The 26,204-nt window shown below is 45.3% G+C and overlaps 1 protein-coding gene across 3 annotated transcripts in view; it reads right to left on the bottom strand.

Moving 5' to 3' along the window:
* Fli1 (Fli-1 proto-oncogene, ETS transcription factor) overlaps positions 1-25,809 on the bottom strand; it is a 122,276-nt gene extending 96,467 nt beyond the window's left edge. Inside the window, exon 1 of one of the 3 annotated variants that reach the window (XM_037207651.1) lies at positions 25,788-25,809. Coding sequence is in view for 1 of the 3 variants with exons in the window: in XM_028879073.2 (XP_028734906.1) it covers positions 24,202-24,219 (18 nt within the window). In the remaining 2 variants the exon portion in view is untranslated. Of the gene's footprint in view, positions 1-24,201; positions 24,540-25,787 lie in introns of those variants that run through there. The other 2 variants (XM_028879073.2, XM_037207650.1) reach the window with 2 other exon arrangements.
* Between the last annotated feature and the right edge of the window lie 395 nt (positions 25,810-26,204).

Below are 26,204 nucleotides of genomic sequence, written 5' to 3'. Positions count from 1 at the left end.
CACAGACCTGGTCTCCCGCTAGTCATATTCTGGCAGCAGAGGGAAAGGGAAGGACATGGTATTCCAGTGGGCTGGAGATGTCAGCTTTTGTGGCTGCCTCGGAATAGTCTAGAGAATAATTTCTGCACCTCCTTGCCCACGGCTTGAGCAACTGTGGAAGGTGAAGGATCTGCTTAGGCTGCACAATCCATGCATGGCAGGAGCTAGAATAGCGACGCAAGTCCATCCCATCAGGTGGCCTCCCTTGTCCAGTCACAGCATCTCAGCATCTAGATGCATCCATAGACACGAAAGAACTCTCAAAGTACACATTAGCTATTTGGAGTTTATGTATTTCACCGTGGCTGGTGCAATGTTTAACTGGATCTTTCTCCATTGCAAATACAGAGTTTTCTGGGGACCTTGTCTGAGAAGTCTCCCAGGCAAGAAAACCCCAAGGCTCCCATGTACACTGCTCTTGAATCTCCAGCACCACTTTAGAAGTCTATAGGAACATCTGGAGGACTTTTGGACAACAAGCAGGTGCAGCTAGCTGGGCTCCTCTACTCATGAGCTAGACCTCATTCTTTTGAAGCTCAATTTCTAATCAGCCACACCCAGTTGAAACCACTCAGGAGAGGCAATAGACCGCATCCTAGGGCACCCTCTTGTCAGCTTGAGGAGGTGAGGCCCACATTGGTTACTTCTGTCTCACTTTGTCAACCTGTTCAGATGGAGGGCAGAGGGGATGGGACATGACACAGATAGCAGCCGAAAGGCCTTGAGTCAAACATTTAACCTCTCCAAGCCCCAGCTTCAGCATCAGAAAGCAATCATGGTAAGAAGCCCCTCAAAGACCAGCTGAAGAAGCAAAAGGAATCTTCCTCAGCTGCCCAGCATAGCCCATTGCTCTCCCCTGCCTCGCTCTTCCCTTGGGGGTAAACTCCAGTGGCTTTAATCTAAGTGTCCTGGAAGTTACATACCTAAGAAACCTAAGAGAACTTCCAGAGTTAGGAAGAACAAGTTCCCTAACTGTGAGGTACACTTTTTTTTTAGACTGTTTTTCACTAAGCAAACACTAAGGAAAAAAAAAAAAATTGGTAACTGGGGGTTGGGGTCGGGGGAACCAGACCACCGTTGATCTGCCAAACCCTCTTCTGACCATTTCCAGGTCCAGGGACCTGTTCCTTAGCCACATCACAGGTGTTCATTCCTGACTGGGTCTTTGGGTTTGGGGTACACTTGGAGCAGGGGTGAAGAGGCTAGTCTCTTGGGTGGCTCGAAGCTGAAGTGGGAGGAAACAGGGCCTTTCATGTGGTGGACCTGGGCCTTCCTCGAGGAGCTGTTTGCTTCCCGGAAGCCAAGCCATGGATAGAAGCAGAAGCCTCGATGCTTCTTCCCACCTTGGAAAATTACACGGTGCACCTCTTTGCTTGGCCGATGCCTTCCAGAAGGGTGCCTAGCTGCTGCACTGGAGCTGCCTGTCCTACCCCCTCAGAATGAAAAACAACAGTGTGGCCGTGCCCACAGTGAGCCCATGCCCACAGCGAGCCCTCACCCTGTCCTCTTTCTCCTCCCTGCCCTGGAAAAAGCACACGCGATGGTAAACAAGTCATTAGATTCAAGATCCTGCCCAATTTAGACGCTTTGTCTCCGTTTTCTCCAGAGTAAACCCTTGGTCACACCCACCCCAAACCCAACTAAGACCAGAAGGAATGCAGGGCCCTGTGGCCAGGCTAACCACAGCTGACCCAGAGATGCCCAGGGCTGGACATCCTCCTGGGCTGGGAGAGCTGAGCTGGGAGGCTGGAGTTTGCCATCCTGGCCCAGAGGGTGGGTTCAACCCCCACCCTTCAGTGCTTAGTCCTGGAATTGCCTTCCTAAACCCTCAAGACTGAAAACTCCACACCCTTTGAAGTCTGGCAAGAAAGGCCCAAGATCTCCCTTATTCCCGTGCTTCCGCACAGGCAGGCTTCTAGAAAACAGAGGTTGGAGAAAATGAAAATCAATGCCAAATCCTAACCAGACAGAAGATGAACTGCTGCTCCTCATGCCCCCCACCTCCAGCTCTGGCATGATGGGCTGGGGAAATGGGCCCCTCTCCTGCCGCTGAGGATCTGTTTATTTTGCACTCCATAAAGGGAAACCAGGCCCTTTCTGACATTTTTGGCTTGGAGGGGGCGGGGCGAGAAGAGGTCCTGAATTTAAAGTCAAAACCAGATCAACTTCTCTAAACCTCCCGGAGCTTTTGCTCTGAGTCCTAAATGGGCTGCATTGTGCCAATCAGGTTTGCTGGTCGACCAAGTATGAGCCTCCATTTCTAACAGACTGCCTCTCAAGCCCTCCGTACACCATCAACTACAGTGACCTTTTTCTACCTTCCAACCATGCAAATGCTCCCCAGATGGCATTCCCAAGCAGTCTGCTGGTCCTTTCTTGTCCCACTCTACCCCCAGCCAACCTTGCCTTGTCTCTCCTCCAGAGCTTATTCCCCAGCCCTGCGCCCGCCCGTGTGGACAGTGGGTTCTTTTTAACAATAAACTGGAGAGTTTCCTTTGTCCTGGAAATGTGCCACTTGCCATCCGCGCTGTCCTTATCAGCAGACCACAGCGCAGCCAGGGGAGGCCCCGGTGTGCTCAGGACACATGGGATATCAGTGCAAAATGTTTTCTTCACTTTGTGCCCCCAGCCTTGAAGTCAAAGCATGACCTTTACGGGTGGAATTCAATCAGGTCATCTCTCAGATTCCCTAGTGGGGAAATGAAAGTGGCACCGGCCAAACCTATTGTTTCCCCAGCAAGGAGGCAGAAGTGCTGTTTGCTCACTAGACCAGGCAGCAGAAGGAGGTGGGATGGGGGAGAGGGGAGGTAAAGAGACCCTCGAGGTTGCTTAAGATACTGTTCATAAAACATGACCAGGGGCCTGGCACTCATGAGGCTTCCACAGCAACCTTTCAGCAAATGTCACAACTCAACTCCAGTCCTTCTCAGTGGCGTTCACTACTTTTAGTGTAAGTCATTTTCTACTTGAACAGTTATGAAAATAGTTTTTCCTCCTTACTTTAAACACCAGGAGAGCAATACAGTTAGGAAAAGGGGTGAAGGAATGTGGAAACACCAGAAGGCCAGAGGAATTGCAAAAATAAACTCCCACTAATGTTAACAGTCATGTATTCCAAGGCAGGAATAATTAATAGTATATGTTTCGCCACTTAGCAACTCTGAGCTCTTATTCTGAAAAGCTCAAACTGTTTCACACATGTTGTGAGCAAAGATTTTTGGATTGGATAGACCCTACTAGCTGCAAACTCCTTGGTCAGTCACTTGAGTTTCGTGAACCTCAGCTCCTCTCCTTGGGAAAGTGGATATCATAGATGGAATCCATACGGCCTTGATGAGAAGGTAGTGCAAGAAGGCTTCTGTGTGCTCACCACTCTACCATCAGCACCACACCAACATCAGCTCCACACCAACATCAGCACTACCAATATCAGCACCACACCAATATCAGCACCACACAACATCAGCACCACACCAATATCAGCTCCACACAACATCAGCTGCACACCAATACCAGTACCACATCAACATCAGCTCCACATAACATCAGCACCACACCAACATCAGTTCCACACAACATCAGCACCACACCATCACCAGCAGCATCAGCCACAGCATTGCTGAGTCTTTCTGCCAATGTTGTTTTAAATAATACTGAGGTAAAGGGCACAGAAATTCTAGAAAGATCTCGAAAGCCAAGGCCATCTTGTGCTTCTTTAGATTTCAGGTCAGAGAGCTTCCTCTGAAATTCTAGAAAATACCATATAGAGATAGCATGCTTCATGCTTACTTAGAAGGCTTTTTTTTTTCTTTTTTTGATCTTGCAAAATTCTTTTACTGCCATCTGCATTACAACATCACTTTGAGGTAAATTATCATTGGCAGAATCTCCATGATCTGCAGTTGAGGAAGCCTAAGGCAGGGGAGATCCAGGCCCCATCACAGAGTGGCTCTTGTCAAAGCCAGTGAGTGAATGTTCTAGAATTCTGACCGCCCAGGAAAATCCTGACTTTACCAGTGGCGAGTTACAGCAAGCTTAAAACACGACTGGCATCTTCCAAGGTAGAAGTCAGTTTTCCAGAGCCATCCTATACTTGAAGTTTCCCAATGGACTGCATATTAGAGGGGTATCAACTGGTCAAATTAGAAGGGTCTAAACATTTACTTTCGTAAAACACCAGTATGATAACACCTTCAAGGATAATTGTCTTTTCATAATATTCTTCATCACTCTCTACTTTCCTTTATCAAATATGAAAGTAGCCAAGAGAATGACTTGTGGCCACACAGATAGTGCCTAGAAGGACCATGGGTAGAATGACTAAGCTTCTGAGGCCTAATTTAGCAGGACTTGGAGTAGCCATAGAGAGAACCAGGCATTTCATCTATTCGCACATTCGCAAAGACTTATCAAAAGCCTGTTCTCTTTCATACTTATTCCCGCTTATCATTCAGGGTTCAGCACAAATGTTACTTCCTTAGGGAAGCCTTTGACCTCTGAGACTAGGTTAGGTCCCCATGTCAGACTCTCAGAGGCACGCCACAGTTCCCCTTTCACACAGAACCCTTTGGACTAAATACCTGCTTGCTCAGCTTGAGCATAATTTCTGCCAAAGCAGGAAACACAGCTATCTTTTTTACTACTGTACCTTGGTCCCTGGCACATGGAAACTATTCAGTTAATACATAAAGATATGCCATGTGCTTATGACACAAAGGAAAACTGGCCAAGCCCAGGCCCTCACAGAGCTCAGAGCAAGTCTTACAAAGCACTATTCAGACCCTGAAAACAAGGCAGCGCCTTCACCTTATGTCACGTGTGATCTGAAAAGGACAGAGGGAAAGCATTTCAAGGCTGGAGATGTTGTTGTGAAAATGCACAGCTATAGGATCACTATTAATTCTACAGTTAACCAGGATGAGACCACTGAACACTGGGCACTTACTGTGGCCTGTGGGCAGGTGTGAGTTTTATTCTTCCTGGAGGTTGGTTTTAGTATGAATCAGGACCACAGCAGTCTACCACCCTAAAAACTGTTAGGTAGTTAGACCTCTGGGGAACTCGACCTCATTTTCTTGGAAGAGTCTGTCCATTTCCGTTTTAAACAACCCAAATCACAAGTTCATGCTAGCGATTCAGTGACAGACACAGAACTGACCTCCACAATGACGTGGTCCTGAAGATGTACAACCCAAAAGCTACCATAGGTCTCATCATGGGAGAGAATTTAATAATGAGGCCAGATGTTCCCAGGAGAAGGATGGAATACTTATTCTGACAATGATTCCAAAGCTATGGTTGGTACAGCATGTCATCTATAATGCCATTAGCCACAGGACAGGACAGGAAGGCAGTAGATAAGTTGCTTAACCTCTTGGGATACTAAGAATACACATCTGTGGAACTGAGGCACCACAAAACAAAACAGGTTCAGAAAGCATGCTATGGAGGGAAATTGACTTTCCTGGACCATCCAGCTAGTTATTTGCCAAATTAAGTTACTTTGTTGACATTTATAGTTAAGGAGACACTCTCTTACAAAGAGTCACAGAGATGTGGGGACTAAAGGAACAAACCATCTGCTAAGAATCCGGAGCCCTACCTAATAGGAAATCATGTTTTCATGGTGGCAGAAAGCAGAAAGCATTTGAGCTGAAAACAACCTTAAGAAGAATTTGGGTCCATGCCAGTATTTCCAAAAGTGGAAACCTAAGTCACCATGTTGTATAAGGGCTCCTCTTTGGTCAACCTTATTTTTCCAACCAGAGGATATATATATATCATGGCCCATATTGTTCTTTAACAAATCTGGTACACATTCAATCATGGCTTGTAAATATCCTTTTGGTAAATTTCTATTGCCTCCCTTATCATAGAAGGGAAAAAATGTAAGTATTACAATCTTAGTGGTCAGCACAGATTTGGCTGTTGAAGTCAGGTCAGCATGAATGGTAACTTGGCAACAATGAACATCAACTGCCTTTCACCTGACTTTAAAATTCACCATAGAGTAATTAATGGAGATAGTTGGGCATGGTGGCTCATGACTGTAATGGGAGACAGATGAAAGAACCAAGATGTCAAGGTCAGTGTTACTACATAGTGTGGTTGGGGCCAGTCTGGCTACAGGAGACTGTCTCAGAAAGCAAACCAAACAAAGACAGCAGTAACTAAAGGATTAATGGAAGCCCTGGTCTCCATGTACACAACAAACCCACTGCTCATAAAAAGAACACATGTAAGTAGATCCTTCCGACTCAACCCAGAGTTTAAGATGTTGGTTTGGACAATAGTTTTATTGGTATTATATAAAATTAAATTAAATTGGATTCAAAAGTGCTTACTCAAGTTGAGTGTGGTGGCATACGCCTGCAATTTCAACACTGGACAGGCTGAGGCAAGAGATAACCAACAGTTCAAGGCTATCCCGGGCTCTGTGGCAAAAAATTACTTCTGTCTCAAAAAAAAAATCCTTCTTTGCACTAGGGACATCTCACATCTCAATATAGCCACTCTCACTGTCATATTGACCAGTGAAGAACAGAACATTTTCTTTCTAGCAGAAGGACAACTATGATAAAGACAATTGTCTTAATCTTCCACTTGCCTTGGCCTCTGTGATAGGGCAAGAAGGCTCAGAATTACTGATGAAGTTTTTCAAATCTCTTCTTTTAAAATGTATTTAGTCCCTTTAATCCCCAAGCTCAGCAGGTAGTTGGATATCTGTGAGTTTGAGGTACAGCCTGGTCTATATAGCAAGTTCCAAGTCATCCAGGGCAACAAGTAAGACCTTAGCTCTATTCACCTTCCCTTCCCCAAAAGATGTATCCAGCAGCCATATCTCTAGGGAAATTTCTCAACCATGAATAACTTAAAATAGAAATGTGTTTGGTTTTTCTACAGCACCTCCAAAAGAATATTGCTCTTTGTTGTAAGCTGACTGCTGACTGTCCTTGTGGACATGTGTTTTGAGTGCACTTTTTCCCCAGCTGGTTGTGATGTTTGGGGAAGATATGGAAATTTTGGAAGGTGAATGATGGCTCAAGGAAGTAGGTCACAGGGACAGGTCTTCAAAAGCCAAAGCCCCATTCCTGACTGTAGAATGCTCTTGGTTTCCTGGTCCACTGTGAAGCAAATAGGTATCACCACACATTTCCAATGACAAGAACTCTACCATGTTTCTCCCCCAGGATGGAATGAGACTCTCTTAATCTGTGAGCCAAAGAATTCTTTGCCCCTATAAGTCTGTTCTATCAAGTATTTGACCACCACAACAAAGAACTAACAAATATAACCCAAGAACAGAGTTCCTGAAAGACCAGAAAGCAATATGTAACTATTTGAACATTTATAAATGTCTGGGCACAACATGGGCCATGGTAAAGAAATAGGACATTGTGTTTGTCCAGAAACTGTCTACAATCAAGTCTTACAGAACAGTTGATACCAAGAAACAGATGAATTCTGAAAGTCTGCCTTTGCTTCCATTGGGTGATGTGACTTTTACAGTTTTACAATTTGAAGTGTGTGTGTGTGTGTCTGTGTGCACGCGAGTGTGCTGTGTGTATGTATGTGTGTGTGTATGGGTGTGTGTGTGTGTGTGTGAATTGTGATATTTAGTAATCTCTTTCCCTTTGCTCTCAGGTTTTAGGAGAAAATGAAGAATACTCATTCAATGAAGCACATAGATTTGGAGAATCACTTTTGTTTTCTGGAGAGAGGCAGCAGGCCTGATCTTGCTATAATCTTCGTCGTCTCTAACAATTAAAGGGCACAGTGTCTGAACCACGCAATATCCCGCTACGTGGACTTTACAATGCCATTTCAGTTGGTCAGGGATAAAAGCAAAGCATGTCCTAATTGAACCTACCCAGAAAGAGGACCCAAGGAGTTCTTCATCTCAATCCTAAATACACGCACAGTGCAGGTAGGACAGGAGCAAATTTTCTCCTTCTTCACACCAACTCTGATTACATCCTCATATTTGGTGGCTTAGAGCAACCCCAAGACAGATGCAACCTTCTTAAAGTACTGAGAAGGCTGTGAGAGTAAAGAAGCCCTCCTTGGGCTCATTGGGCGAGAGCCACCGCGATTCCCGACATTAACCCCAACAGACGGCCATTTTCATGGTGGATTGCTTCTTTTGTTCGGTGTTCCCTTCCTCACTGTGCCTATCGATAGCATCAGAGTTGAAGACAGACCATGTCAACCTAGTTCATGTTCACATCTTCTGCCCAAGGGAGTCCCTGCTGCAGCAGACACTCTTCTCTCCAGAAGAGAAAGGCAAAGCCCACAGCAGACGGGTTAGGTTCCTCGTAAATTGACCAACATCTGCCCCAGGCCATAGAAAAAGACAAAAAAAAAAAAAAGAAAGAAAAAAATAGGGCTGGGGAAACACTGAAGAAAGAGCAGAAGAGGAGATACCCTAGGTGAATGAGGCGAGGCACCCAGAAAGCATCTGGCCAGCCACATGGGAATTTCAACAACTATGACCAGAGAATGCTGTGGAAAGGTCATGAGTTTTATAGGTGAGGATGTGCTGGCTCTATAAAGGCGGACATAAACCTGAAACAATGGACCTGCTTAGTGCAGGTCGGACGGACAGTTTCTCTAATGGTCTTCACTCTTTTGTTTGTTTGACATGAGTCTCTTTATCAACATCACAAGCCTGGAATTCCTGAGACCACAGTCACATCCTGCCATCTCTTTATGCTTTTTACGTAAAAACCCCATTGATGGAGTTGGGAGTTTCACGACCAAAACAATAGCCGGATACAAGGGAGGGAGAAGAGGAATAAGGGACATTTGATCTGTGGGGTGCATGGCTAGAGATGGAGTCTGTGTGAGCAAAGAGATATGAATAAGCAGCAAATTGGCAAATGCAACCATTTTTGGAAATCTTAGTGCCAGAAAGAAAAAAAAAAAAAAAGCAACGTTTGTTATCTGTTACATTTAAACACTGACCAGAAGGAGAATAAACAAAAATGGTATACCTTGCATGATCCTTTACATTTATAAAGTGCTTTTTCGTTGTTTTATTTTATTTTATCTTATTGAACACAAGGGCTTGCTATGTAGCTCATCCTGGCCTGGAACATAGTTAGTTCTCCTGCCTCAGTCTCCTCAGTCCTGGGATTAAAGGTGTATACTACCATGATCAACAATTACAAAGTACCTTTACTTCATGTCTCTTTTGCGTCTGACACGTAATAAGGCAGGTAGAAAGCACTATTATGATATTATTTATCATTATCATTGTCATTCTTATTTTGCAGCTAGGAGAAGAGAGAAAAGTTAGTATCCAGACTGTGATTACACAACTAAAAATGAGTGGAATTGAATTTAGGTATTCAAGTTCAAAACTTAAAAAAAATCTCTTTCTGTGTGTGTGTGTGTGTGTGTGTGTAGATGTGTTCATGACATGGAATGATTGTGTAGGTCAGAGAACAAGCTCAGATGTTGGTCCTTGCCTTCCACCTTCCTTTAGACAGGGTCTCCTGTTGTTTGCTCCTGTGTGTGACAGACTAGCTGGCTCTGAGCTTCTGGAGACTTGCTCTCATGTCTCAGTCTCCCACATCACTACAGGAATGCTGAGATTACTGACGTGTGCTCTTGCAGGCAGCTTTATACGGAATCTGAGGATTTGAATTCCGGTCCTCATGTTTGGATGGCAAACACTTTATTCACTGACTCATCTCCCAGCCTCAGACTTCAAACTTTCAAAAAATCCTTTTGCCGCCACCATGGTATCTGGTAAAACACTACCACAACCCTCTACTGTAGCACGAATCTTAATAGGTCTTATTAATAAAATCAAACCTGAAGCCAAGTATTGGGGTGAATGCTGGAAGATCAGAGAAGCAGAACAAGCCACAGCTACCTTAACAATTCCTCGGCTGATCCTGTTTCCTCAAACTGGAAGCCTCTGTGTCCTCATCTGAATGAATCTCAGCTGAACTGCTGCTAAAAGCCTAAAAGCTTAACCAGCTCTAGTTCCTGGTTTTCATGCTTTATATACCTTTCTGCCATCACTTCCTGGGATTAAAGGCTCTTGTTACCACCCTGGCTGTTTCCAGTGTAGCCTTGAACTCACAGAGATACAGACAGATTAAAGGTGTGTGTGCCACCATTTTCTGGCCTCTTTGTCTGTCTAGTGGCTGTTCTGTTCTCTGACCCCAGATAAATTTATTAGGGTGCACAATATATTGGGGAATGCAGTATCACCACAGTCTACCAACTTCACTAAGAATTTGCATCATCTTTCTTAGGCAAGAGGTAACTCAACCGCACACAGCATTGTTTTCGCATTGCGTGGTATGAACACGAAGTTACATTTTCAAACTTCAACTGACAGAATATTCGTAGGGAGTTCCTCACAATAATGAGAAGTAGGCAGGTTCTTTCTCTCTCTCTTTCTGAGTTCAACTGAGGCTCCAATGTCTCCTGGCTTACCACGGGTAACATGAATAATCCCCAAATCAGTGACCCAGTAGTTAATTCAAACTGGAGTTATTAATTAATGCTTTTCTTCAAGAAACCCAGAGCATCTCAGTACTCCAGACTGTTACCAAATCTACAGGGTAAGAAGCACGTACTGCTAGTCTCAATTCTTTTGTGTGGACAGAAAAGATGAGGTTAAGAAAGACAGAATAGCATGCCCAGTGCCACCCAGCCAGCCTAAGCAAGACCAGGCATATAACTCGGATGACTCAAACCTGGACTCACTTAAGTTTTTTAAAGGAAAGACACATAAACTCTGGAAACTTCTATGGGAGCTAGAGAGCTAGTACAGAGGTGTACCTAGACAGGCTTGCCATCAATGTTTCTAATGACCAAGAAGGAGATAGAGAATGAGGCTTTGTGGTGATTATAGACCTCTAATTCCCTCTAATCAGAAGGAATTTTAAAAATGAATTAAAAATTAATATCTCAAAATAGCCAGTCTACCTACTCTCTCTCAGATGAGGTTGCCTACCTAAATGAGTGTTCATAGACTCCAGCACAATGAAGTAGGAGACACTCATGTGTCTTCCAACACTCCCTTCCAGAAAAGTCTGAGCTCTGAGACTCCACTAGACCTTATTGTTGGGCATCCACCTCTGCCCTTCCCTTATTTTTCCAGTTCATCTCTGAGACAGTTCTCTCTCCACACTCCATAAATGCTCTTGTGTTGCGCACAGTAATAAAACAGCCTCTCCTGTTTCCAATTATTTTGTAACAATTAAGCATGCAAATATGGGAGCAACATTTAATAAACTTCTATGGACATTTAGGAGGAAAGAAAGAATGAGCCAACAAAAATCAGAATCATCAAAGGACTCTTACAAAACCAGTATTTTGAGCCTTTAATTGAAAATGAATCAGAAACAGGCGTGTGAAATTTCCCATGAAATACACATAGGGTTTTAAAAAAAATTTAGAGGGTGCTCTGGGAAGAGAAGAGTCTGGGTCAAACCCAGTCCACACTGATGGGAAGAAAGAGATTAATTGCAAAGAACTCAAGCGGGCCTCACTGCCTGTGAATGCCTGGGGACAAGGACAGGGAGATTGGGTGCGGGACAGGACACGCTGTGGTGATTCCTTCACTGCAGTACGGACCTGGAAAATCTATACAGATTTGTTACTCTCCAGAAGGAACAGCTTAGCAGCCCAGAGCAGCAAACCCAAACCACAGGGTCCATTCCCAAAGCACTCTGGGAAAGATGCTCTGCATGCCCTTTCCCTGAAGCAGAGGAGCCAGCTGCTCCTCTTATATTTTCTTCTGGAAAAAAAGGAAGCACAGATGTCCATAAAGCCTTGGACTCTATAGTGGTGTCCTAAAGATTCTCTTTGAAAGAGACTTCATCACGAAATCTGTGGTCCCTGTTATGGAGGAAGACAAAGCCATATCTAAGTAGGTCTTTATCGACAGACAGTGTGTCAGGGATAAAGGGAATTTTGTAAGAGAATGCAAGGGTCTTTTTTCTAGAATGCCTGACAGGAACAGACCTGGGTGAAAAGCTGGAGGCAGACTACAGTGTCTGGAAACCAATAATACATACTGATGACTCTAGTCTATTCCTTCCCCTTGGCACCACGAACATTGGCTACCCAAGCACAGATGCACACCTTTGCCCATACTCTTTCCAGGTAGTATCTGAATTATTTTGTTCTTTGAAGAACATTCTTTAACCCATTTCTTTCTAGAGCTGCTAACATAAAGAACTGGGCTAAAAGAATTCAGTATCACTTAACCACAATGAATTGCTCTTTTAGAGATGCCCATGCCAAAGAGTAGATGCCAGTGTTATTATTTTCCTATTCTAAATCGGTGTGTCAGGGCTAAAGGGAGTTTTATAAGAGAACGCAGGGGTCATCACAAACAAAGAGCCCACCACAGTAACGTGATTGTTTAGCTGCTCAAGTGGCACCTACAGAATCCGTCCTTCTCAGTTCCCTAGCTGGAGTATGACAATGGGCAGGAAAGGAACTGAATCGAGCCTCAAAGTCCTCGTGAGTTCAGTGAAGCCCTGGTGCCTTCACTCTGGGAAACACATTTATTATGGGATGCATCCTTTGAGGGATCCAGATCCTTCATCGATGCTGATGGTATACTTGCCCACTTCTCACCTTCCAGGGCACTGAATCTTGAAACCTAGTCTGTCTTTTCTATCCAATGCTCTCTTACTCTGCAAGAGTCCGGAAGAGAGGCATGTTAAATGGACTCTATGTGACAGTTGCCTTGAGAGGCACGACAGGCACACAAACCGTTGTCTTAATTTTCCCTTTTTTAAAAAAACGAAACCAAAAACTACGAGGAGGATATGTTCAGGTGGGTCACTGAGTCCTGATAATCTCACACGGGTCTCCTCACATGCTAACAGAACGCTGTGGGGGGGGAAATGTAAAGGTGGGCATTTAGCCTTACGCATGGAGAATGAAACTTTAAAATAATAGAGCCCTCAGTGCTAAATTATGTTTGCTCCCAAGGATCCTTAGAGCTATGGTTTTCTTTGTTCTGCCAAAGGAAAAAGGAAATACATCAGGAAGCTGGGCCCGTCCACAGGAAGTCTCACTTGGGCTGATAAAAGGAACTGATGTGCAGCGGCTTTGGATGCAGTTATAAGTCAATCTGCCTTGAAATAACAAGAAATGCTGTTCAAGAGAAACTGGAGCCTGAAGTCGGCCTTGCTCGGCCGTTTCCTTTAGCATCGCAGAACACTCCCCTCTTTGTGTTTCTCATAACTGCCCAAATCCGTCCTTTTATTTCAAGTTTGTGCGTAGTTTTGTGAGCATGGGAGTGAAGGAGGATGAAGAGGAGAGCGGGAGTTAGGGGAGGAGGAGGAGGACGAAAGAGCCACCAGGGAGGCAGAAGACGAAGCCTTGTCAAGTCCCAGCACCTGCCTATTTTCTGCTAGGTAGAGAACCTACCTTGATTCACCTCTGTTGCTCATTATGGGAAAATAGAGCCTAGCAATTTCACAGTCCGTCTCTTGCCCGCCTGCCAGTACACCTGCTCACAAAGCTGGGCCGGCCTTTTCCTGGATACATGGGGCTTAAGTCTTCATGCATAATTGGTGGTGGAGTATGAGCAATTTAATGACTCCGACTAGCGTGGGCTGTGCTCAGGAGTCATGGTGAATAGAAAGAGCAAAACCTATGCATTCCTCACAAGGTAGGTTAGAGCTGAACCTGCAGGCAGGAGGATTGCAAATTCTAGGCTTATCTAGGCTAGCGAGCGAGTTCTAAACCTGAACAATTTAGCAAAACCCTGGCTAAAAACAAATAGTAAATAAACAACGACAAACCATTGACTGTAGTTCAATGGCAAAGCATTTGCCTAGAGCAGGTGCTGAGCCTGGGATTCAACCTCCAATACCAGGAGGCGAAACAAAGAAGGAAGCAGAGTCAGACTTTGAATCCCAAACTACATGGAGGCGAATCTGTCAGTCCGGTGATTTTTCACAATGACTAGGCTCCAGAAGCTTTGGAGGCAATCAGGATTGGGAGCACAAAATTGCTCCCCCTTTCTACCTGAATAGATGACCTTGAATAAGCTACTCAATTGTTCCAAAAAGGAAACTATATGTGCATCACGGGATTGGTACAAGGACCAACATAAGTATATCTTAAAAGCCAGAAATTAGTGCCTAAAGGCGGGTTAATAAATAGATTTTTTTCTTATGACTCTTTGATGGAAAATAAATAAATAATGAATCCAATCTGAGGTAAGGACTAGCAGAAAAGAGGCCTTAGTTGGGACACTGGGTCCACACACATGGCCGGTGATACTACTTCACACCAAATTGGGGCCTTCTGGGCAGACTATGTTTGCCCATAGCACGGCACCACTTCCTGTTTTAAGAAGCAGAAAAAAAACCTAAAAGCCTTCCAAAAAAACTCATTAAGAGGCTCAACATTCTTCTTAGACATCAAATAAGTCCTCAAAAATATTGTTTTTTTAAGAGTTAAGTGTAAATGAATAAAAACCAGACAAATTCAATTTCCCTTCAATTAAAAAGGATTTTTTTTTTTTTTAAAAGAAGTCTAGAGTAAAGGCTTTTGGAACCAAATATGTTTTGGGGTTTCAAACAGGACTGAAGTTTTGGTAGTCTAAGACCCAGTGCAGAGTGGGGCCCTATTCTTGGATGGTGTCAACACACAAGGCTCAACACCATTGCACCATGAATTGCCAGTGAAGACAACTGGACTCCCAGAAACTCACAAAGCATCTTGTAATAGCTCAGCGGTGGCTGGTCTTGAGCGTCACCTGGTAGCAAGCACAACTTAATCTTGAGATTTTTAGAGCAGCCAGACTGGACCAGAAAGAAGGTCAAAGAGTTCAGCCACCTACATTCCAAAATCAGACACAGGCGTACATAACCTGGACAGAATGGACTTGGGATCGGAAGAGAATGCTGCCACTGCAGCTCAGTTTACATGTGAAAAGATCAGAGAAAGAAATGCCATGTGAGTAACAGAAGCTGGGGAACTTGCCCAAGATGCAATAGGCGCTTCGAGGTACAGCCAGGGCTAGAAACGCTATGTGCGAATCTTCAGCCACACTATTTCACAAAAAGTGGTCTCCAGTCTCCGGAACCCATGCATTTTGGTCAGAATGGTTTCAATAAATCTATTTCTAACAGACCATTTTCATTTTTGCTTATTTTAAATTGTAAAAATAATTTATACTAATTATTACAGAATAAGATGCTCCCTGAATTTATGATGTGAAAGACAGACATCTACTCTTCCATATTCAAAGGTACCTGGTTGTAACTTGCATATACTTCTAGAAATTATTTGGACATAATAAGATCATACATACATTTGCTAAAATTTCTTTCATAAATGGGCCATGCAGTTTATAATTTTTATTTTTATATGTGACAACATTCCATTGAGAGCTTTCTAAATCAGTGTCTATAAGAATTATTTTATTTCATTTAATATTGGCATGACATCCTCTTGTATATATCTTCCCTAATTATTTACCTAGTACTTTATTGATAATAAACCAATAAGTTTTCATTTTTGCCATTATAAAGATGCTGCTATAAACATCTTGTGTATACATCTTTTGTATCTGAATGAATATAGATAAGGGCAAGGCAGTCACCCTTTATAACATGGCACATTATTACTTTCTCTTTATCTTTATTGTCCACTTAGGTCATAATCGTAAGAATCCCACTCTTTTCATGTAAAGATCTTTATGAAGGCACAGGCTTGAGATTCTAAGTTAATTGTTCATTTGTGTTTCTTCTTCTAGGGTCTTTGTCCATTTCCCATCAAGTAGTCCTTTTTTTTTTTAAATTGATCTGTAAGTAGTCATTGCATCTGATATTAAGTATGAGAAACGGTCTTTGAGAGTTCTCGTTTATCTTTTCAGTTTGCTTGTTTGTTTGGTGGTATGTGTGAACAAACAGCACGTGGGCCATGCTGCTCTGTCACTGAGCCACAAAGCAGTCCTATCTTTTTACTTAATTGTTGTGTTTGTCTCCATATTAATATATAGATTGGAGACCTGGAAAAAGAGAGGAGGGATTTCTTTGGCTCAAGCTCTGGATTTCCAAAAGTGTCTACATAAAGGACTAGTATCAACTGGGATGGAGGAGCTGTGGAGCTCTACACTCTTGTTGCCTAGGGACACTGTGCCTAACGTCCCCATAGCATTAAGCTATGCATAAATAGTACCCCCGAGTGGGCATAGCCTTCTTTGGAATCATGGATTATCAGAACTCAAAATAAGGAAATAGAGAAACTTCTACTCTCTAGAGATCTGAAGTAGTGGAGACTTCTTGTTTTCACTGATGGAGGCAGATCATCTCTAGACTACTGAGGCTTCTAGTACAATTCAACTTGGGTGAATGAATAAATGATTGAGTACAAATTAAATGATAAATGTCTAAATGCAAAATGGCTCTATAGACATATACATTTCAATCCAAATATATGATTCTGTGTGAATTATAACAATCAACATAAAGACAAGTTAGAAGCTGAATAATTTTTAATATTAACCTATTTGTTTTCACCTTTTTGCTGCAAGAATGGTAGTGTACAATTGTTCGCTTTCAGACTGGGCTCCTTTCCACATAAAATCAGTGAACACTTGCATATTCAGAATGAACAAATCTGTATCTGGAGTGATAGATTCTAGTAGATGTGAAAGCCACACATGTCTAGAAAATCAAGGTTAAAGCTCCCTTGGCACCCATAATTCAGGCCTCTTGCATGTGTGCACTGAAATGTGGCATAAGGTCTTTCATGACCTTGGATGCAAAGCTCGGACTGAGTAAATGGGTCTGCTCTTGGGAAATAATTCCACAGGACTCAAGTCTGTGTCTTCCTTGAGGATTTGAAAACTTTCATACAATGAGATTTTGATCATAAAGTAAATGGCAGGTATGTTGTTCCCTGAAGATAGGAATATCTTACAGACTTCAGGCATGAGGAATTTTGAAGCTCTTATAAAGTTGGTCTGAAGTACTGAAAGTACACTCTACCTCCTGTCTCAGATCCTACTGGGATAAGGGACACAACTCTTTGAATCTTAGTTTGATTAGATGAAATGTCAGTGCTACTAACAGAGGCAATGGGCCAGACCTCCTCATGAGAGATTGTCACACTTCTCTGAATTTCCACAGAAGTTTGATTTAAGTCTCAGGGAAACAACCTTCCCTCTTTCATGGTCTCTGTTACCATCTGCTGACTCATTCTTAAAAAGAGCTGAAGTTGTCACCTAGGATAGACCTCCCAATTAAAAAGATAGCTCACGGCGAGATTCCCCAGAACTCTGGGCAAAAAGTCATATTTGTGGGAGCAAATGCGACAATCAATGTTTTAAAACATTTTTTTCATAGTTTTGGGGATCCATTTGAATCCTGTGCATACTTGCATACTTGGCACATGCTTAACCACTGAACCAAATTCACAGCCCTTGGCTCTTTGAAATTGGGTCTTGGCATGTAGCTCAGTCTGACTGTGAAATCACTATGTGTGCTAGGCTCTCCTTGCACTTGGTGGGCTCCTGTCTCTACATTCTAAGTTTTGAGAGTGCAGGAATGTGTAATGCCTCACTCTTGTTTATCTGACCCAAAGAAATGGAATTGTCCCTCTTCCCCTCTCTCCTTCCGTGCCTGCTTGGCCGGCAGCATCTCACAGACTTTCCTGTTGCCTCAAACTCATCACTTGCAGTCTAGTCCTGAGGACTTACTAGAAGCTTCTAGTAGAATTTCTAACAAGCCACTGTCATCCCCATCCACTCAGAAAAAGGATGACAGCAGGAAGATCACAGTCACTAAGGGATTTGTACAGCTGTGTAGACTATCATAAAGTGTTTTTTAAAAATGATTGTTTCTTATATTTTATAAGACCCAAATTCTTTATCACAATATTTACAGCATTCCATATTCTACTTTTATTTAATCTTTCCACCTCCTACCCAGTGTATTTCCTCTCCAAAGGCTTTGACTATATTACCACACACAAGTCTAGTCATACCTCAAGGCCACCTTCCACATTCATTTATGCCAAGAAGTAGCATGGCTGGTGTGTGCAGAAGAAGCAGGCATTCTGCAATCTGAAAGGCTGGGCTTGAAAAATCCCAGCTCTGTCACATATTAGCTGTAATCTTGGGCAAGTAGCTTCGCCTCTCTGACCTGCCTTCCATTTGTTCTGTGTGAAATGTAGCTATGATGGTATAAGCTCCCGCAGGGGTGCAGTGAGGATGGATGCCAAGGGAGCATGTGAAAGTGCTTTGCCAGGACTAATAAACTAACTGCACATGTAACCGTTTTCATCGCATCTTCGTGTGTGTGTGTGTGTGTGTGTGTGTGTGTGTGTGTGTGTGTGCAGTTCGGGTTGTTCTTTCCTTGCACAGGCTGCCATGACACCCGACAATCCCATTGGCACACACAGCTCATCTTCTAATTGAGGATCGCAGGCAGGTCACCAGTCCTGCTGTTGTTGCATTGATATGGTTGGTCAGCATACCGTGTCCACTTCCCACAGAAAACTGTTATTCTAGAGATTGCTTCATGTCAAAGATGCTAGGCCAAGGGGGTGACGGAAAGAGGAATGGATGGTGATTCCTTTTATTTCCTCTGGAGAAACAACCAAAATGCATTACTAAGTGGCATCATTTAGTAATACCATCCACTAATGAAGTGATATATGAATGGCATGAACATGGCAGATACGAAAGAAACAGAAAATGAAACAGGGTGTAGTCATCTGCAGAGAAAAACACCTGTGGAACTTTGAGGTGACTAATAAAATGTATTAGAGCCAGACATGATGGTGCATTCCTGGAATCCCAGCACCCAGAGGTGCAAGCAGAAGGCTCAGAAGTTCAGCATCATCCTCAAGTACATGGTGAGTTTGAGGTCAGCCAAGGATACACAGACTTCCCCAAACAAACCAAAGCATGCTGGGGAGATGGGCTGGTGGGTAAAGTGCTTGCCACACAACTCTGAAGACCTGAGTTTGAATGCCCAGAGTTACATAAAGCCAGGCAGAAGTAACACGTCTCTACTTCCAGTGACTCTATTGGGAGACGAGAGATGTGAACAGGAGCTTCTTTGGAAGACCCTGAGCCTGCTGGACTGCTGTACACAGCAGCTAACAGCAAGGAGACCCTATCTCAAACAAGGTGGGAGGTGAGCACCAATGCTCTGGGTCATCCCATTGTCTCCATGTGAGTGCCCATGCTCATACACACATGTACACGTACACACACACACACACGCACACACACACACACACACACACAAGAACAACAGTGGGGGGGAAAAGATAGACAGGGTTTTAAATTCAGTCTTCAAAAATTCATATTATTCAAAACAAAAATATCCTGTGCCAACATTATTCAGCCAATCATCTAAATGAAATAAAGCAGTCCAGAAAGATAAATGGTCTAAACTAAAAGCCGGCATATTAACCTTTAAGGTGAATGAAACTTTAGTTTATGAATATTTTTCTGAGGTTTAAAGTAGAATAAAGGGGAGTTTATTAATGTGAGCATTTTGCCAAGATTTTGTCCTTTGTTTTTACTGGGAAGGAATTGGGTTAATGCTACATTTCTAGGCTGGGTGGTGATTTCAGCCAAACAGTTTTTAAACCCAATACGAACTTAACTGTTCAACCTCAAACTAAAGAAGACACTGAAAATTTAAATTGTATTTAATGGAGTTGTTACTAAAGACCGTTTGCTTCACTGTTTAGAAAATAGACCTATTAGGTATGTCTTAATACATCTGAGAGTGTTTTATTTAAAGAGGCAAAAATTAATTTTTTATACCTGCTCACCATCAGTAGAGGGACCTGTTGGTTATTTAAGTAATGGTAGATTTTGGGTAGTTTCTTGATAATGGAAACTTAGTTTGTGTTGCCTATAGTCAAAGCAGATTCATTTTGGAAAATAGTTGTGTTTTCTAAACCTATTGAAAAATTTGGACATTGTAGCTTTTTGTTGTTGTTGTTGGTGGTGGTGGTAGTGGTGCTGTGTGTGTGTGTGTGTGTGTGTGTGTGTGTGTGTGTGTGTGTGTGTGTGCAGATGAAATAGAAATTCAAGATAGGAGGAATGTATCTGTCACTAAATTACTGGAGTGTCATTAGTTTAAGGTGCCAGTATTTCATGATTTCTCTTTTCAAAGCTCTCTTTCTGCAGTGTTGTATCATTTTAACTGATGTAACAAGTGATATTGTCATGGTACAGTGGTGAGAGCACTGCCCTGTTTCTTAGGAACCCCGAGTTCTCACTTTGTTCCCTGTCATGGTGGACTTTTCTCTTAGTGTCCCAGACCTTGGTTTTCCTAAAGGTAGAGCTGAGAGTGTCAGGATGAATGTCCTCCAAAGCTTTCAAGTTGCAAACCTATGAATTTGCACAGTAAGAGAAGAAAGTTTTTTAGTGGCAATCCTTTACTTGGTAGTCACCTCAGAGAGCAATCATGTGGTCATGGGCAAAGACAACATGACCATCTAGTTTGCCTGGCATCCTTGTGAATCTAGGTGACACTGAGGCAGAGTGGTGGGAGAGTGAGATGCCCACATGGAGGGCAGAAGCCAAAGTTGTCCCTCTTTGATGTGCTCCTCTCTTGACTGCCTCTTCCTAGGGCTCCTTCCCGAGTTTCTCTGCCCTGAGAGCAGCAGCCTGCCCTCTGTGCGGCATATGGCTCTTCTCTGGTCCACAGCTGTAAGTCCACCTTCACTCTTTCCCCTACCATCATTTAGTGGTTGTGTAGAAGGGCTACCTCTGCTCTTTATTAGCAGTGTTCTCCCTGGCCCTCCTGCCTGGTGCAGCACCATCACAGGCTAGCCCTAATCACATCAGTTTCTACGTGCGTCTATCACCTTCCCTAGAGACATGCAATTGCTGTTTATCCAAAGACATAAAGTAGAGCCTCCGACATGAGAAGTACATTACAAATACAAATCGAAGTCATGAAATATGGGTAATGATACATTCAGACCTATGTTCTACTGTTGTGACCAACAAATCTCTACAGGTTCTAACCCAAGATGAAGTTCAATGAATGTGCATCCACCTAAAGTACCAGATTTTATCTCATCCTTACTGCGACTTATCTAAAGAAGTTGCTGTAGACCTACTTTGCAGATGAGAAAACTGAGACCCAGGAGCTAAGAACTTGGCTAGAACACGCACAGTAAGTAGTAGAAATGAGGATGAACCTAGGCTTTCTCTGAGTCCTTCTTCCCTTCCTTTCCTTATTTCCCAATTTTATGTACATGTCTAACTCTTCTCTGGTTGATTCCCAATCTTTGATGGTGCACTTTACATTCATACTTGTACAGATGGCATCAATCTGATCAAAGGAAGCCTGCCTAGAACTAAGATGGGGTTTTGAAACCAGGTCATTTCTTCAAGCAGCAAGCAGTATCACGTGCTTTCCAACACTGATAATATCACTGTGGGGAGTAGGGGTGGGGTAGGGTGTTGTTTAGCGTGGCAGGTTAACTTGTCTATAGCTAAAGAAGAGCAAACCAGATTATGAGGCTCTCCATATGAGCTCTCCCAAGAGCCATTCTTGGATAAGTAGAGAACATAATTTGGAAGGGCAATGTGAGCGGGAGTTTCTAGCCCCAAAGGGCTCTGTGAGTGCTGAACAAAACTGAGGCCTACTGAAAAGAAAGCCAGGTTTCCCTGGTATCCTGAACCATGTACATCCTGGCCACCAAGACCCACAGGCATTTTCGAATTTTGTGACTGAGGAAGTGGCATGCAGGTGTACAAATCGCATCATAGAATCACTCTAAGCTGATTTTTTCCAAGCTATTCAAACTGGCAACTCAACGCCCTGAGTTTGTGTCTACAGATTAGATCAGATCTCTAGTGTCTTCTGATCTCTGTCAGTATAGGGCAGGATAGTTGTCTAGTGTACCAGTAGTTGGAAACACTAGTGTAAGGCAGTCCCATGGGATTTTTATGAAGTTTATAAAGCTCAAAGAGGTTAAATAGCTGTGAATTTGTACAGCAAGTTGGTTGGCCTTTCTTTCAATTCAGTATCTCTTTCAGTATTTATACCAAGCTTAGCATTAAACCATTGTGTAAGTTGAGCTTGCGATCCCCCAAATCCAAAGGTTGCATGTCAACAGGAGCCCACGGAATCTATATAGCTAAATGCCATAGGCTACACTAAAAACCCAATCTTCCAGAACCTTGACATACAGAAGAGTTTGAAAGGAACGAGACTGACCTGTGGTGGCTGTGGAGTCAAGTCACCCAGGTGAGAGACTAAGATGCTCCTTGGGAGGCTTTGGAGGGGCTCATGGGCTCCCGTCACTCATCCTAAAAGAGCCCTTACTCCCATCTTTGGTACAAAGTGCCAAGCTCCTGGTCTAATGCTGCTCTGTGCTGCCATGCCCATCCCAATGTGTGCATAAAGCCAGGTTAACACATCTTGGGTACAAAGACCACAGCTTCCTCCAAGACTCAGGGCCTGCGCTTAGAGGTCTGAACACTGCACAGACATTGCTTCACTTCTCTTCAGAGTGTCCACACCAAGCCTCTGGAGCCATGTTGCCACCCTTGTGGATGCAAGGGGAGTCTTGGGGGGAGAGCAGCAATCGTGCTGGATGGGGATGTGAACCTTCTGTGAGGACCATCTGGCTATGGAACCTGGGGATGTAGGCACTTGCATGAACTCACCAACAGGAAACAGGGGAACGGTTGAAAACAGTGACCTCCACTCTCAGGTCTCTAGAGCTGTCCTGTCACCCACCCACTCAAGTCAAACTTGATAAACCCGCGACTATTAGCTTGTCTTAAAAACCCATTACAATTAGTTATCTCATCTCTGTTTTCAAGATCTTCCAGTTGGTGCCTTTTACCTAAGTCAGCATGTTTCATGAGAGAGAGAGAGAGAGAGAGAGAGAGAGAGAGAGAGAGAGAGAGAGAGAACACTTAGAAAATAAAAACACTTTGACCCCACCCAGAAGATAAGAATCTGTTGAATTCTCTAAGCCCAACACCTTAGCCTCCTCTTAGTCAAGCCGCGGGTATGAAGTCGATTCCGATTCCTCCAGGTTTTGGGGAATGGCGGGCTCTGCCAGTCCCTGCCTCACCAGCCTGATAGTTTTTCCAGACCAACTCCTGCTTGGTGTTGTATGGCAGCCTTGAAGCTAAACGTCTGGTCTCATTCATTCTCCTAAGTCCTCTAAGGCTAGTCACGTAAGGGGGTGTCCCTCCTCTCTGCTCCTGGCCCTACTTCCCCCTTTCAGAGGGAGCAGTCAGCCGTTCTGAAGCGTGACAGGGAACCCAGACTCACGGGTCTCCTGGGCTGCACTTTGCAACCTAGACCCAGGCTGGGCAGCGCAGATTGGGGGTGGAATCGGCAAGACAGCCCCAGGCCACGGGCTCAGAACCAGCCACCGCGGGCGGATGGCTGTGAAGGAGTTTAATTCTTACTGAGAGGACAGCTCCTGGAACCCTTACTCTGGAGCTGGCGCATGCACAGCGTGAGAGATCTGGGGTGCAGGGGAGCGGCGGAGCCAGGAGATTCCCAGCCCTTGAAGCAGCTAGGCGGGCCGTTAGCTCTGGGCAGCCGGCGTCGGCAGAGCGCGGGGCAGCAGCAATGTAAGGGGAAGAGAAACCAGTCTGGCTGACATGTAAACAGGGGCTTCCATTGGGACCCGCCGACTCCGCGGGCTCCTCAGACACACTCCCTTACACCCCTCCCCGCCCGCAGCGAATCCTTAACTGGCCCCAAGGATCGGGAGACCCCAGCCGGCGGGGAACGCTGCCCCAGCCGGAGCTGCTCTCGGCCTCTGGCAAGAGGAAGCTGGCGGCCAGACGAGTGCCCGGCGCCGGGGCCAGGGCGCCCGGGTGCCGGGTGTGAGGCGACCGGGCGCTCTCCCGCCCTAAACTCCGGTCCGCGCCCCGGCCCCCCAGGTTTCAGCTGCCGGGTCTTGCAGGCCTGCGTGCGCGGCGCGGTAGGAGCCTGCGGGACTCCTCTGTAGAGCAAGGAGTGAGGGGCAGCTCGCCCTCGGCGGGAAGGCTGGCTGGCCTCCTCGGAAAGGGGGGACCAGCCACCCGGAGGAGACGGCGCAAGCCGGGGCACGGAAGGAAGGGTGAGCGGCCACGTCTTCCGGGACCCCGGCGCCCAGCCCTCCCGTAGCCCCGGTTGGCCCTAGCCCCGAGCCCACTGCCCCGCTGCTTACCTTAATAGTCCCGTCCATTTGGCCAAGTCTGCAGCCGAGCCCCCCAATATTCCACACATTGACCCGGTTACAGCCTGACCTCGTAGCCCCTTCAGATTAGCACGGTGCGGCCTCTCCGGCGCCCTGGGCCCTCCCTGAGTGCCCCCTGCGAGCGCCCTGCCCTCGCTCCCCTGTGCACGTTTGTTGTTGTAGCGGATCGAAAAAGAGACAGTTAACCGGATGAAACTTTTTTTCAGCTAATTTTGGGAAGTGACTTCACTTTGCGATCGGGGAGGAAGTCCTATCTCTCTCTCTCTCTCTCTCTCTCTCTCTCTCTCTCTCTCTCTCTCTCTCTCTCTCTCCTCGCCCTCTCCTCTCTTCTCTGCTCTCTCTTGTCTTCCCTCCCCCACACCCCCTCTTCCTCTCCTCCCCTAGCCCTGCTTTTTGCATCACTCGCTATATAAATATACGCGGTGATGCCCAGATACATTCATGCACTGCGCACACAGGATACTTGCTCCTGGGAGATAAGAGTGGGCCAGGAACAATGACGGGGTCTACGCCCAGTGTCCGCGCCCTGATTCCTGCAGTCTGCAACTCCCCCACCACCTTCCCCCCCAAATCCAAAGCCAAACGCCTCTGGCCGCTTTCCTTTCCCCTGGGCCTTTGGCCGAAGGTGGCCCTCCTGACTCACTCACTTTCCGTTTCTTCCCACAGATACATTCATTAATGCTTTTTCCAGCCGGACTCAAACTTTTCGGGGACGGGAGGAAGAAGGCGGGAGAGTTTGCTAGGAAACGGGATAACCTGGCGCCGACCGCCAGAGGAGATTCGGACACAGATCAAGGCAACCCGACTATTTTTGAAAGGAAGAAAGAAAGAAAGAAAAAGAAAGAAGGAAGGAAGGAAAGAAGGAAGGAAGGAAGGAAGGAAGGAAGGAAGGAAGGAAGGAAGGAAGGAAGGAAGGAAGGAAGGAAGGAAGGAAGGAAGGAAAAGCACCCGAAAGAACTTTTAGCATCGTGCACTGGATTCCGGAGCGGCTCGCGCCTGAATCTGGGTCCCGCGGACCTGACCTGTCAAGGGTGTGACTCAACACCTCAAGCATTGTTAGGAGAGAGAGGCGCCCATGCTTTGGCGCGCCTCTACTCCGGGCTCCCCATGCCTGCTAAGAGGTGGACCAGGCGCACCCTAGACCACTTATCCACGCCTTTTGGTGTTAAATCCTCTAACTTGTGTAGACCCCACCGCTAAGCCTCAGCTCAGCATCCAGTTCTGCCCTTCAATACCATCGCAGTCCCCAAGGAACAGACATTGGGGCAAGCATGCTCTCCACACTACTCAGCGGGACCAGGGAGCGCGGCACCCCGCGGCTCAACACTGACCCAATCTTCTCAGATGAGACTGGGGGTCCGAGGGTCTGAGATGGGACTGTCATCCCCACACAGCGGTGTGGCCCGTTTTACACACCCCCCCCCCCCCCCCCCCGCCCCGGCCCTCTCGGAGATCTCCCGCCTCCCCTGCTGGACCCAGGAGCGCTCTAGTTAAGGCTGCCTCTCGGGTACCAGCGCGGCCTGACTCCCTTCTCCCCGAACTCCAAAACAGGTTACCTTATCCACGCTCTTCAGACCACGCTGTGGACTTTCTCACTTTTATTTAAGAGTCCTCCCGGGAAAAGAGAGGGGGAAAAATCCAGAGCAGATCCGAATAAATTGGAAAAAAAAATTCAAATGGGTGTCGACGGCGGCAAAAAAGGTGACTTATTAATTCTTTATTTCTTCAGGAGCAATTGCTCTCGCTCGTCTCCCTCCCTCCCCCTCCCCCTATCCAAATTAGTCTCATCAATTCAGCTCCAATTTGGGGTTCGAATACAGACATGGGTCTGAACGTGACCAGACCTGGAGTGGCGGTGCAGCCTGCCAGCAATTGAGACTCGGTTTACTGTGGGGGGTGGGGTGGGGGCCGGGCCCACTCCCCCTCCTCCTGTCTGCTTCTCAATCCAGGGGTCTGCTCCGGGGCTCCCCTGA

This window comes from Peromyscus leucopus, chromosome 7, assembly GCF_004664715.2.
Source record: "Peromyscus leucopus breed LL Stock chromosome 7, UCI_PerLeu_2.1, whole genome shotgun sequence".
Classification (NCBI taxonomy): Eukaryota; Metazoa; Chordata; class Mammalia; order Rodentia; family Cricetidae; genus Peromyscus; species Peromyscus leucopus.
Note: the sequence above shows the minus strand (reverse complement) of the source record. Positions and strands in the feature narration are given on the sequence as shown.